At 35.0% G+C, this 13,722-nt stretch overlaps 2 protein-coding genes across 4 annotated transcripts; one reads left to right on the top strand and one right to left on the bottom strand.

Annotated features, from left to right (window-relative positions):
* Positions 1–3,418: 3,418 nt before the first annotated feature.
* LOC116016563 (matrix metalloproteinase-2-like) lies at positions 3,419–5,883 on the top strand. The gene is made up of 2 exons (XM_031256888.1): positions 3,419–5,159; positions 5,621–5,883. Exon 1 carries the CDS (start codon positions 3,823–3,825, stop codon positions 5,140–5,142), a length of 1,320 nt encoding a protein of 439 aa, XP_031112748.1. The 5' UTR covers positions 3,419–3,822; the 3' UTR covers positions 5,143–5,159; positions 5,621–5,883.
* Positions 5,884–7,022: 1,139 nt separating this feature from the next.
* On the bottom strand, positions 7,023–13,356 carry LOC116016564. 3 transcript variants are annotated; one of them, XM_031256890.1, is made up of 13 exons: positions 13,145–13,356; positions 12,945–13,050; positions 12,735–12,798; positions 12,546–12,647; positions 12,375–12,439; positions 11,473–11,562; positions 11,171–11,250; positions 10,868–11,084; positions 9,672–9,727; positions 8,976–9,104; positions 8,075–8,258; positions 7,327–7,469; positions 7,023–7,254 (listed from the first exon to the last, which is right to left on the bottom strand). In XM_031256890.1, exons 1-12 carry the CDS (start codon positions 13,204–13,206, stop codon positions 7,353–7,355), a joined length of 1,272 nt encoding a protein of 423 aa, XP_031112750.1. In that variant the 5' UTR covers positions 13,207–13,356; the 3' UTR covers positions 7,023–7,254; positions 7,327–7,352. The 3 variants fall into 3 exon arrangements, with proteins under 3 accessions (XP_031112750.1, XP_031112749.1, XP_031112751.1); XM_031256889.1 differs by having other exon boundaries at positions 7,023–7,469; XM_031256891.1 differs by having other exon boundaries at positions 7,023–7,469; positions 11,171–11,223; positions 13,145–13,353.
* Between the last annotated feature and the right edge of the window lie 366 nt (positions 13,357–13,722).

Genomic DNA, 13,722 nt, shown 5'->3' with positions numbered 1-13,722 from the left:
TAATAGAATCCAAGCAACAAAGACTGAATGATGTAAAAGAAAGAAATTGATTAAGGTGTAAACTGTATGGTAAAGGTATGGGCCATATTAGGGGGATTGTAACCTTGATGTTCTAACAAACTCAGGATTAGGGAAAGAATAATTAACCAAGGGATATATGGGCAATGCACAAAAAGAATTCAACTCAACTACTTTCATAATTACTAAGAGAATTAGGCTAAGATTGCCCCACTGTCGTGATGCATCAATCATAACCTTAAGCACCTAAGCATTGTAAGCCCCCAAAATTACCTCTACTTTCATAGTAGGAAAATTAGGTTGAAATTGGTAAGGCTCGAGGTCTCCATCCAACTGTCGTTGTAATGAATCACTCTCCTAGACTAGCAATTAATTGTGGCCACAAACCAATAACTAGTGCAAAGAAATCCCCAATTCAACATAAACCCTAGGTAAAAGATTCAATCCCTTTATGCAATTAATCATAAATCGAACATCAAGATTAACAATGGATCCCTAACCCAAACCCATAAACGAATTACTCACACATGATTGAAGTAAACAAAGCAAAGTAATAATTAATAACCATAAACATTGCAAAAAAGTAATAAAGGAGTAAGAGAACTTAACTGATAAAGAACAAATCCAATCTTCAATCTTTGATTCCAATCTTGAAATTAAATAATCTAATGTGTAACTAATCTAAACTATGCTAGGGAAAATATAAACTAAAAGCTAGGGTTCAGAACTCTGTAAGGGAACCTCCAGAATATATAGAAGATAGATGGGCCTTGGGCTCATGAGGCAACTTCCAATTCTTTTCCAATTCATATTCTTGTTTCCTATTCTTCATGGATAATTTCATTTTCTTCCAAAACTTGTCCAAAATGTTCCAAAACTCTTCCTTTGCTGCTCCTTGTGAATAATTCAACTCTTGGGGTAATATAACACACAAACAATTCTCAATTTCATTAGGATAAAGAAAATAAGCACCAAAACAACTAAAATAAGGGGTGAATTATTGTACAAAATAGTAGATATCACTTATGTGGAGAGCGAAATATTAAGATTATTGTCAGTAATCTGTCACGGAGACTTTTATCGGAGGGTTAACCGGCTAATGGGGTGGGATGCACTAAAATCATCAATTTATATGTTTAATTGCACTTTTTGAAAGTTTAAGGGCTTGACTGTTCGTGCAAAGTTCAGTGGCTCGTTTGACAATTTTCCCCCCCTCTCTCTCTCTTTAAGAAGAAGAAGAAGAAAGATAACAAATATTGACAAATAATTACTACACAAGTGAAATGCAAGCAAGTTTAATGGTTAAAGCTAAAGATATAATATAATTATCCTCATGAGTGGATCTGGGGAGGGGAATGGGGCAGTTGCCCCCCTCCCCCACCCCTGTTATAATGCATGTGTGTGTGATGTGTATAATGGTGATGGTAAATATGAGAGTGAAAATGTCGTTTCGCTAAGGATTGGGGCTATGACACGTATTTGTGTGAACTAAGAAATTCTAGGCACTAAAGTAATTGAACTTACTAGAATCCAAGTAAATGATAGCTAAATAGGAAAATAAAAGAAAAACAAATTAACTAGTGAATAAACTGTATGATAATGAAATGGGTCAGATTAGGGGTATTGTAATCTTGATGCTCTGACAAACTTAGAATTAGGGAAGGAAGAATTAACCTGGGGATTTATGGGCAATGCACACAAGAATTCAATTCAGCTACTTTCGTAATCAATAAACAGAATTAGGCTAGGGTTCCCCACTTTCGTGATGCATCAATCATAGTCTTAAGCACTAAAGCATTGTAAGCCCCCAAATTACCTCTATTCTCATAGTAGGAAAAATCAGGTTGAAATTGGTAAGACTCGAAATCTTTACCCAACTTTCGTTGTAATGAATCCCTCTCCTAAACTAGCAATCAATTGTGGCCATCAATTAATAACAAGTAGAATTCAATCCCAATTCAACATAAACCCTAGGTGAATAATTCAATCCCTTTATGTAATAATCACAAATTGAACATCAAGATTAGCAATAGATCCCTAATCTAAACCCATAAACGAACTACTCACTAATCATTAAAGTAAACAAAACAAAGCAATAATGAAGTATTGAAATCATAGCAACGAATCTGAGAAATAAAAAAATAAAAAGAAGAACTTTACTAACAATCTCGAAGAGTAATTCCAATCCAATCCACGATTCCAATCTTGCAAACGAATTCAAGTATGTAAATCTGAGCTATTCTATGCTATGGAAAACTCTCAAGAGAAGGAAAAATGTGCTGAACTAAACTAGGGCTTGGAATACCCCAAAAAACAGCAAAATCGCGTCAATAAATGCTGGACAGCAGCAGGGTTCACGGCCGCGCTCACGGCCGTGAGCGTGGCCGCGAGGTGCACCCCTTCGCTGCTGTCCGCGATGATGCTCACGGGCATCCACACGGCCGTGTGGTGCCCTTTCCTTTTGCTTTTTGACTCTTTTTGTGCTCCGCGGCTCATTTCCGTCCTTGGGTAGATTCCTATGCTTTCGAAACTTGTCCAAGATGTCCAAAAATCTTTCTTTGCTCCCCATTCGTGAATAAACTAAGGTTAAGCAAATGTAACACACAAACGAGTCTCAAATTCAATAAGGTAAAGAAAATAAGCAACAAAATCAACTAAATTGTGGGGCAAATAACAGTATAAAATCAGAGGTATCAGTATGTGTATAGTATATACTTATACATAATTACGGAGTAATACATTACTATATTATACATAAAAGTCAATGAAAGTTAAAATAATTTAGTTGATTGATCGTGAATTTTTATTACAAAAGATTTAACCAGCATCACATTTAAATTAATATAAAAATGTTTAGTGTTAATTTAATTAAAATAAAAAGTATTTATAAATATTATATTAATAGAGATGATACGTGAGTTATTCCAACTATTTCATACTTATGATTGTATATAAAATAATTCATAGAGCAAGAGTCATGAGGTATTTTTTTATTTTTTTTTAGTAAAATCAATACTTAAATATTCCATAATGATGTGATACTATATAAAATTTTTAAAAATACTTGTCTTGATGGGAACAATTTTTTTTTTAAAGAATTAAAATAAATGGGTTTTTTTTTGTGAGAAAATAAATATTAGATATTAATTTTGTAAGAAACATATCAGTGCAACAACCACAAGATTTTAAGTGAGAACAATTTATTGATCTTTTTAATTTGAATTAATCAGCTATGTACAACTTATGCCCGATTTATTTTCTTATAATTTTTTATTAACTAAAATTACAAAACATAATTATTTAGTACACACTCTAAGTAGCTAGGTTCCTCGTCTAAAAAAAAAAAAAAAAAAACGTATCCGTGTACTAAAAACAACCCCATTATTGCCGACCTCTGAATTTCGTCTAACATTTTCCATCTCTGTCCCGAAAGAATCAAGAAAATCTCCTTCAAGTCCCTTCGAATTTCTCTCTACTTTCCATCATTTTCCCTAGAAAATCTTCCCCGGATCTCTTCGTCCCCATCGCAACACCATAATCAAATCTAGTCATCCGAATTCCTTGCTTCAAAGGTCAGTTCTTCCAATTTTTTCTTGATTTCTGTATGCATACCCATGCAAGTACAGAACATATAGTTGCTTATTACCTGTTAATACTATCTTATGGAGGTCAAGATTCTGAATTTATGTGTTATATAAAGAATTGGAATTTTGGGTTTTGTTGAAATGAAGCTGTTTATGTGAAATTTGGGCATTTAAGCAAGTAGAAAAGTTGCTGATTTAGTGGTTGGACATTTGGGGGTTGATGATGCCGCAGCCAAGAAGAAAGAAATGGACTGAGGTTGAGGAGAAAACCCTGATTGACAAGTATGGTGAGATGATCTGTGATGGGACTTTAGCTAAAATGAAAACTAGGGAGAAGAAGTATAAGCCCATTGCCTTACATGTGAACTCTGTGCACAATTTGAGTGATCCCATTGCATTTCCATGGCAGTGGACTTGGAAGGATGTGTCGACTAAAGTGCAAAATATGAGACACCAATATGCGCTCGTAAAGCAGAAGATTAAGAAAGAAGGGGATGGTGGTGTGGAGGAGTTTGATTGGATAGAGGGGCTCACGCATTGGTCGAATTTCCTTAGGTACAAGGAGGTGTTTGGGGATGTGGTGCTTGTGTATAACGGTGGTGGTGAATCGATGGCGGTTGTGGGGGATAGGAACGAGAATAGCGGGGGGTTTGATGGGAGTGGTCACGGGATAGAGCTCGTGCAATTCGGGCATTTGAGTCATTCCGGGGATGGTGATTTTGGAGGAGGGGGTATTGATGCGGTCGAGAATGGGGCTATAGGATTGGGGTTCGATTACGATGGAGAAGAAGGCGAGGAGAACTATAATGGTAGTAATAATAAGAGTAACAACCCTATGAAAGAGGATGGGGATGATGGTTTTGTTTATGAAGATATCGAGCCAACCGGGTTCGATACCAGGAAGAAAAGAAAGGTATTGAAGGGGCTAGAGAAGAAGGCATGGGGTTTTCTTGCCAGCCAGTTAGCTCAGTTAAGGGACATGGAGACTCGATTTGAGCAGCGTGAGGTTGAGAGAGAGCGGGAGAGGCAGAGAAGAGAGCATCTCCGTATGGAAATGGAACAAGAACGCGAACGGAAATGGGAAGAAAAGGAACGAGAGAGGCAGGAGAGGGAGAGAGCGATCGAGAAGTTGCGGAGACAGAGGCTTCAAGAATGGGAAGCAATGGAGAAAGAGAGCGAGGAAAGAGAAAGACGAAGAAGAGAGGAAGAGTTGATATTCGAGAGAGAACGGGAGGAAAGAACGAATAGGAGGAGATTGGACTCGAAGAAGAGGATCGATGAAATGATAAATCACCACAGAGCGGAAATGACCCAGATTCAGACAAGGATACTTCACGAACAGCAGAACCTTACTAGTCAGCTGCTCGGTATTCTTTCCCAATGGACCGGGCATCCAACCACGCTTTCTGATCATACTGGAGCTAGCAGTCACTATCTTTCGCAAATGATGCAGAATTTGCACCACGAAAACACTATGGTGCACGGCGATGCTAGGGTCGAGGGAGACAATCAAGAAGATCACTTCATAGTCGATGGATGAATAGCAAAGCCGCAAAGGTCATTTATTTCTCACAAGATTCTTGTCAGTATGTATTACGTGAAAATCTATTTAATGTAGTTACCTGCTCTTTTCTGTAAGTCCTTCCTGTTTTTTATTGAGTACTCACAGTACATAAGGATTCAATCTGTGAAATGAAATTGGCAACGTTTATCAACATAATATCATATTCCTTGTTTATAGATTTTTTTTTTATTATATATCTTCTATGCTCTTCCTCCATTGGCATTGTTTACAGAAAGTATACCTTAAGTACTAAGTAAATTATGATCAATTAAGACCATCTTGATTAAGGAATTGGATTATGCAGGCACAAATCAAATATTGATTGTCTTAACTGACCTATACATTTTGAGAGATTTATTTATTTTTGTTTTATGATGAGTAGATACTTTGTGTATTATGCAGTGTATCTTTAATATTGCCAACTATTTAATTAATTTTCTAATCCACTCAACAGCAATTTCAGTTCTGATATGGGTGGCTCGGATAAGTTTCTTTTTATCCCAATTGAAGCATGCGCCACATCTCAACTAAAAGTCTAAGGTGATAGTTGGACTGCACATTTATGTTTATATATATTATATATGCTCAACACATCCTCTCATGTGTGCAAGCTGACCTCTTGGCATGGGGTTGACTCTGATACTAAATTGAATACTGAATTGAATGATGTGTTCTATCTCAATTAAAAGCCTCAATTTATTCTGGGACTGAAATATATAATTTGGGCATTGCTTTGTATACTTGTGTGGAACTGTAGCTACTAGCTGGATATAGGAGCAATTAATACCTATTTACCTTGTATAGGGATTTTCTATAACCTGAAAATGAGTTTTTCTTGCATATATTTGGTGTTCTGGGTTTTTTTGGACTGATTGTGCAGAATTTCATATGGACTTGGCAGTTTACAGAGTGCTATACATTGTTGAGGAGAGATTCAAAATGAGTGAAAGTAGAAAGGAGATGTGTTAATTGAAGTTAATTAATGAGTTTGTAATATGTTTTTCATTCTTTTGAACTCCTAATGTTTTGGTATTTGGTGCTCCAAAGATGAGAGACTTGCTAGTATTTGTAACTGATCTTTTTCACAAGGAAATATTCATATACTTGCAATCTTCACAGTTTCATTTGTTACTTGTACAGGAAATGGATCCAGCTTATTTGATCTCTGAAATGACTCTCTTATGTACATATATTTTTTACAAGAATTATTTTAGTTCGTTATAGTCAGTTTCGAAAATATTCATATATTGTAAATCATAGCTACAATACATTTGTTGGTAGCCTTGCCCTTAACAATTAATATTGTGGTTTAAGTCTCAATGAAAATTAAACAATATACTTAATCACAAGTAATCACATAAAACCCTTGAATAGTAGGACAAAAATTTATTCCCAATGAAGAATTCAACCTCTTATTAATGAGTTGGGATTTATTAAACTAGTACTAATGTAACTGCATGCCATAGTTATAATATTTCTCTGGTTGAATTACAACACATATAATTATAATACATGTTTTGGTTTTACCACCCTAGACCTTAACATTGTGGTTAAGTCAAATTCACATGACTAAGTTAATATTGAAATGGTGAAAGTTATGTACAACACATTACATTTAAGGTTACGTTGGTTCATATTACGGAGTATCATATTTTCAACTTTACATTCTTAAAAGTCTCATTTTACTTAAGAATTTGGTTCATATTACGGAGTATCATATTTTCAACTTTACATTCTTAAAAGTCTCATTTTACTTAAGAATTTAATATTGCCAAAATAAATCACAAAATCATTTTCTAAAATCACTCTCCAGAGATCCAAATAAAAATATATAACACTCATTTAAGTAACATAAATTTGAGAATGAACTTGCTAGTATAGCCAAGCAACATGACTGGCATTTCCAGGTCACAAGTTTTATTAGACAACATAATGAGTGTGCATACCATAAACAAAGGCATGTCAAACGAGCACTTAAGCAGAGTGACGAATCCAATTACACAATACCTAAAGCAGTTTCAATGATGCACAAGAAATGCATCTCTGATGGATAAACTAGCATTGCTTAGGGAAAATATCTTCTTGTACCTGACAACAAGCATGTTAGCAGTAAAAATGAGCGTTTGATATTGGATAAACTATTAGCTGCTAATGACCAACCATTGAAGATGAAGAAAAGGGAGGTGCTAGTTTTTTCCATGTCGCTGATCTGCACTAATTTGTTGCATAAGTATTTCTTCGACTCTATCCATAAAGCCGGAGATAGACTGTCGTGACTGTGTATCCAACGAGTTCGCCATGTCCTGAAACAAGAGCATACAGGTTTATATGAGCAACATTGATACTTATAATTTTTCTTGAAATGATTATTACAGTATAACTCACTAATGAATGTATCCAACAAGTACTGCACGTTGACATGTTGCGTTGCAAGATATTCTCAATACCAGTGAAGTTGTTTACATAACATAGCAACAAAAATCTAATTCCACAAATCTAAAGGAAAAGCTTTCTCTATTATGCCAGCATATTGTAGAAATTGAAGGGGAGCAGCTCCAGTTACCATTTAGTTTAGATTATATTTTTCTGTTTTTATTTTCCAGACAACCTCAATTTTCTAATATTGCTCAAATTAGCCAAGCAACTTAAAAATGCCAACTAAGTTCGACTAGATACCAAAGGTACATAGCATATTAGCATAGAAGACAGCAAAGAATAACACTGACCATAATGTTAACCACTGCAACTTAAAAGGGAAAAAGAAATGATATACAGAGTAATTCTTTTGGAAGGTAGCTATAAAATTTGAGAGTGAAGTCACCTACTAAATACAAGATCCATGTGCCTACTAAACCAGTGCAATCATAATAAAAACCAGAACTATAGTCTATATAAGGAAACAGCTCACCACAACTTTGCAGAGAACGCTCAAGGAGATTTCTTTTAAGTACTGGCTTGAACTCTTTAGTGATATAAGGTTTAATGCAGCTATGTATATTGGCCATCCTTGAGGCACCTTTATGAAAGCATCTATTCCACCAACCAAGTGAGCTACAATTATCTCGTCTCTGTCCAAGTATTCAAATGAGTGCCTGCATTTACAAAGAACAAAGATATAGAGATTACTTAAGTACAAGGAGCACTAACACACATCCTTCAAGACAAAAAATTGCCAAGTATTCAAATGATATGATTTGTCTGGCTATCAATGTTGATCCAACATAAAGAAGAGGAAAAATATTATTAGGCTTATTCCAGTTTAATATGCCTAAAAGCTATTACATTGGAATACGAAGTTGCTGTCTTTGTAACTCCTAGTTCCATGAACTTGTAATCCCATTCCTTATTCATAAAGATTAATGCTCTGTACAACCAAAACTGAAGTTGATTTCTTTATCTAAAGGCAACAGCCCACTCCAAAAACTAACCAAGATTGTCATCTTTCTAATAATTTTTTTCAAGTGTCTATAAACATTACAACTATGTCATTTGCAATGCATTAATTCATTCTAAAAACCAGTCCAAAATCACCATTCAATTATAGGTTGCTGCTGCCTATACAAGGACATTGTTGTCCCATATTGTTCAACAGTATATGTTCCTGCAAGTAGCAGGCCCACACTTATTTTTAGAATAAAGGTTCTCTTGCAAAGTAAGACCTACTCTGGTGCATGCTAAACTTAGATCTCTGCCACGGTCCCCATACACCTTAAAACTGTAAAATGCTCATGTGTATCAAGGATCTGTACAACTATGGAAAAAGACTATTAACATTGACCAACAAAATTGAGTATCAAGAAATGAGTGACCTTGACTTGTTGGCGCTTTTCACCAGAATCTGCCTTAATTTGCATAGAACAATTCGATCTTGTACTCTTCTAACAAACCATTCCAGATAAGCTCTGATCTCATGCACTGGCATTGGTGAATAAAGCTGCCTGGAAGAACAGTTACTAAGTTATCACAAGGGTAAAAGTAGTAATCACGGATAATGAACTAGATAGCATAAGTAGCAAACAAGGAGAACTAGTTACTAAGTTATCACAGTGGTACAAGAACAGTCTCACTGAAAATTTGATAAGTAAAAAAGGAGTCTAATCTAAACTCAACATAATAAACGCATAACAAAAACATCAGAAGAATTATTCCAGCTTCTAATCTGCCCCGTCTTTATCTCAAAAGTTTCAAATTGGAGCTTGAGCCTCAGTGCCAAGTTTCCCATTATTTTGGTAAAAATACTGAGAACCTCATATTAGTATTTTTCTCCAAATTAGTATCTCATAAAATACAATATGCCAGCCATACACTGTTTGATTTCAATACAATCAAGCCAGAATCGTGTGCTACTTGTTCATTCAAACTGTACAGGAACTGACAGGGCCTTGTCAGCAAATACCAAAAGCTATAAAGTATAAACAACTACATATACAAATAATAAATTGTATACTACACATTTTTTTTAAAGGATGGAATATGGTGGAATGATAATTGAAAGGGAGACAGACCTGAGGGATTTTGCAGCATCAATAATTTCACTTATGTACACATCATTGGGGAATATCTGAGCAGAATGCAAACAATGAGAATGAAGTTACATGTTATAATTATAAAAAATTCCACTTACAAATAATTTTTAGAAAAATGAGAATAAGAATCTAAATCAGTGCGCCGGAGCAAAGGAAACTGCAATTATGTTAGCAATTCAAGAACATTAGTCCAGGCATTCATCACAAATTCACAATTAGAGAAACCTGGTGCAGCTGTACTCTTATGTGCATTTAAGCACACTCAACTCATAGTTTAGATTCCCATTACTTTTCAGCTCATTTATATCCTTTTAGTTCTTAATTCTATCCATTTAAGTGCAGGAGATAAAGAGGATTGAGAAGAACTGGTTGTGATACTTCAAGTGAAGGAAGTTGTTACGGAGGTACTTAGTGAGGTTGGGGGAAGAAAAAAGTTCCAACTATGAGAACAAAAGTTCCAAAACTGTTTCAATCCAGATTCATTTTATCTCAATTTGGGTTAACAGAAAACACAAAATTACCATTGATGTGAGGTTATAAGCATATTGCTATTTTGAGTTTCTTTTCTCAACATGGAGACTATACTTCCTCACATGTAGAGTCGCAAAAGGTTTAGTCATCAGGATAATAAAACTATGAAGGCACCATTAGAAAAGCAAACAATTGCTATTAAAAGTGGGCCTCAAGTGCTATTAAGGATGTGCCCCATCAATATCTTCAATTACAAACCTCCAAATTATTTACACTTTCATTCACTACTTTACTAGCTGAATGACAGTCTTAGCTATACTACATCTTAATATGCTATCAAAAACCAATACACCAGTAATGGATTTCCAGAAGGAAATGAGTGAGCTCTTCTGAGATACCTGTAGTGTATATGACTGCCCATAGTCACTAGTCATTTAAAGAATTAAATTGGAACTGGTTTCTTCTACAGAGTAGAATTTTAGCAACAGCAACTGAAATTCTTAAATATTAACAATTTTTTAGAACCTTTTCCCAGCATTATGTTGTTATTGATAATGGGGAAGTTAACCCTCTTTCTGGGGCTCTCTGCATGAATCCAGTTTTCAAGTTCCATCCCCAATCAGATGTACCCAAGAAGCATATCAGCCAGGATAAACATCATTCTAGTGTTTATTATATTTCTCCATCATTTGATAAATCCATACCTCAGCCCGCTTGAGCTCCATTGTACCATCCATGAATTCTATTAACAATTCATGGTCTTGCTCTAATAACCCAGAAGAATCATCAACTTTCTCCTGGCATGCTAAGCTCTCAGAGTCTGGGATGTATGTTCTTAGAGATAACCTAATGTGATTCCCATCAAATTCAATTACTCTTAGACCACTCAGAACATCCTCAACTTTTTCAATAGCATCAAACCTGAATAGAAGGCAAATTAGAACAAGCAATACCATGCAAAAGCAAGCACATCCAATAAGAGCATTTATATACTGTTAAACAATTACCTCTTGAAAGTACCTTCAAGATCTTGCAGTGTCTTCAAAGTTGTTTTGCTCTTCTCAAGCTGATTGCTAAGGTCTAAAATCTTCAAGACAAAATCACAAATTCATTAGGAAGGAGCATTCTTATTACAATGGAGCTGATTCTATCTCTCTTATGTCATGTGCTCTCCAACCAATTAAGGTACTCTCTTGGCATTTTTCTAAAGTTCAAAAAATTTCTTATGGATAACACTTATTCCTGTTCACCTATATTAATAATAACAAAAAAGCACAATGTGCAACACAAACTCAGATGTCAAGTGAACCTTAAAATTAGATTCTTCTGGTGCACTTATTAAGTTCTCTTGATCTTCTCCTCTGGAGCAACTTGCATGGCCATTCCTAAGCTTCATACTCTAAGACAACAAATTTAGAAAAGAAAATAAGCATTCAAATAAAAACTTCTGAACCAATGTGTCAATGTGACAGAAACTATCATTAGATAATAAATATAAAACAAGCAACAGATGGATAATTAGAAAATAATAGAGTTAATCCCAATTTCAGTCCCTTGACTATTTGGATGATTTTAAACTTGAGAACCGAAAGTAGAAAAATGCAATAGTTGAAATACAGAAAGTAGAATTAACTCAAAATAATACGATGGTTAGAAATACCACCACTTGTCAAAATAGATTTTAGATTTTGATGAAATACTTCATCTTGTCTAAGGTTTCTGCTGTGGAGGCCCTAATGGAATCCCAAAGGACCCAAACAAATGATAGCAGTCCCTATATCTGAGAAAGGCACTCCAATATTGCATCCAGATCTTACATCTATCAACTGCTAAGAATAGCCTCCTTAATCTGAGGCATTGCAAAAACTCTTCCTTAAAACAATAAAACATTTATGTTCTGCAAGAAAATACTTCAGATACCTAAATGTTTGCATTACATTACTAAGAGACATACTTGTGATAGCCTGAATAAGGGAGTATATGCCCCTATATGGCAATTTTCCTAATTCCCTATAGAGCATATTGGATTAAACAAAATTGGACTTTTTTCCTTTTGCCTTTAAATTTGTCACCTCCATGCACTGTAAAATTTGTACAGATTGAAGTTTCTCATCCACCCATTTATTTTGGATACATGAAATGTCTTCACTTCCGAAATGGCAATTAGATATTTAGATATACAGAGACAATTAGCTTATTAGCAAAAAAAACCTGTGATTCCAAAAGGTCTAGTGAACAACATAAACCTTCTATCTCACTGTCCAATCTTCCAGATTCTGCAAGCATGATAAAATCATATCAGAAGTATTAGAAGCTATTGGAGTAAGGAACTCATGATAACATATGCATTATAATGTTTGAATCATAAACTGTCTGCAGCACCTTCCAAATATCTTCTTGAAAGTTCCTCTATTTCATCAGATATTTTTTCATTTTCACCTTCCACAGAGCTTAGCTCCTTTTTCAAATGTCCGACAAATTCATCTGGAATTACCAAATCACCACATCAATATGAATAAGCACGATATCCCTGACAGACTTGTATAAGAGGCTGAAAAGGCTGCCATTTACCTAAATCTTGATCTGCTAAGAAGTTTAAATCTGATGCATCGGATAACATTTGATTTATTTTGCTCTGTGAAATAAATTCAGGAAAGAAAAGAAGAAAAAACAGTTGAATATGAGAAGACAAAAATATTTATCTACCAATATACACATATATAGACAATATACTATATAAGAGTTTCGAGCGTGGAACTTATGCTATACTGAATAACAGACCTCAAGCTGAACAGCACAATCATTTACTAATTTCTCCGAATCTGTAGAGGAAATTTCAGGAGCATCCTCGGACTTTTTTAGAACATCTCTAAGCTCCCCGATTCGACTGTAATGGTTTGAAGATTCAATGTTAACAAAGAAATAATTAAAATTAATTTTCGCATAAGTTCATATATGAGTTTTTTTGTTGTGAGACAAACCTGCGAAGATAATCGAGTTCGAGAGGTGGGGAAGAAGTGGTAACAAGGGTTTGGTCGGCCATTGTTCTTCGATTTCTCAAGTTTTTCCCTTATATTCTAGCCATTTTCTTGTAAAATTTCGTTAATTCCTCTCTGCCGGTAGCGACTACAGTAGTGTTGTATATCAGTACTCAGTACACGCTTTTGTTTTTTGAACTCCCGCCATTGCTACTTCGTATCGGTAAAGTGAATAAGATAGCGGAACAGATCTGAAATGAAAGATGTACGGCCCAAGTTTATTCGGTGCGGCCCAAAAGTGTAGTGATTGGAGTGAAGACGCAAATTTTACTGTAGACCGTGGTCCACAATAGATTGTGGATCATGCATCAAAATGACGTCGTTTTGATTGATGAAAACAGACGGTTGAAACGACATACGTTTCGCGCCATTAACTTTCAGTTTATATAAATTGCAGTTACTTTTCAACACAAATGCAGTTCCTTTTCGATATTATATACTCAAATATGTGAAACTGTTATTTAGTTTCCTTTCAACACAACTACAATTTCTTTTATAATACACTGCAGTTTCCTTTCAGT

The sequence above is a fragment of the Ipomoea triloba genome, chromosome 4 (assembly GCF_003576645.1).
Source record: "Ipomoea triloba cultivar NCNSP0323 chromosome 4, ASM357664v1".
Taxonomy (NCBI): domain Eukaryota; kingdom Viridiplantae; phylum Streptophyta; class Magnoliopsida; order Solanales; family Convolvulaceae; genus Ipomoea; species Ipomoea triloba.
This window is presented reverse-complemented; position numbering and strand designations above follow the sequence as displayed.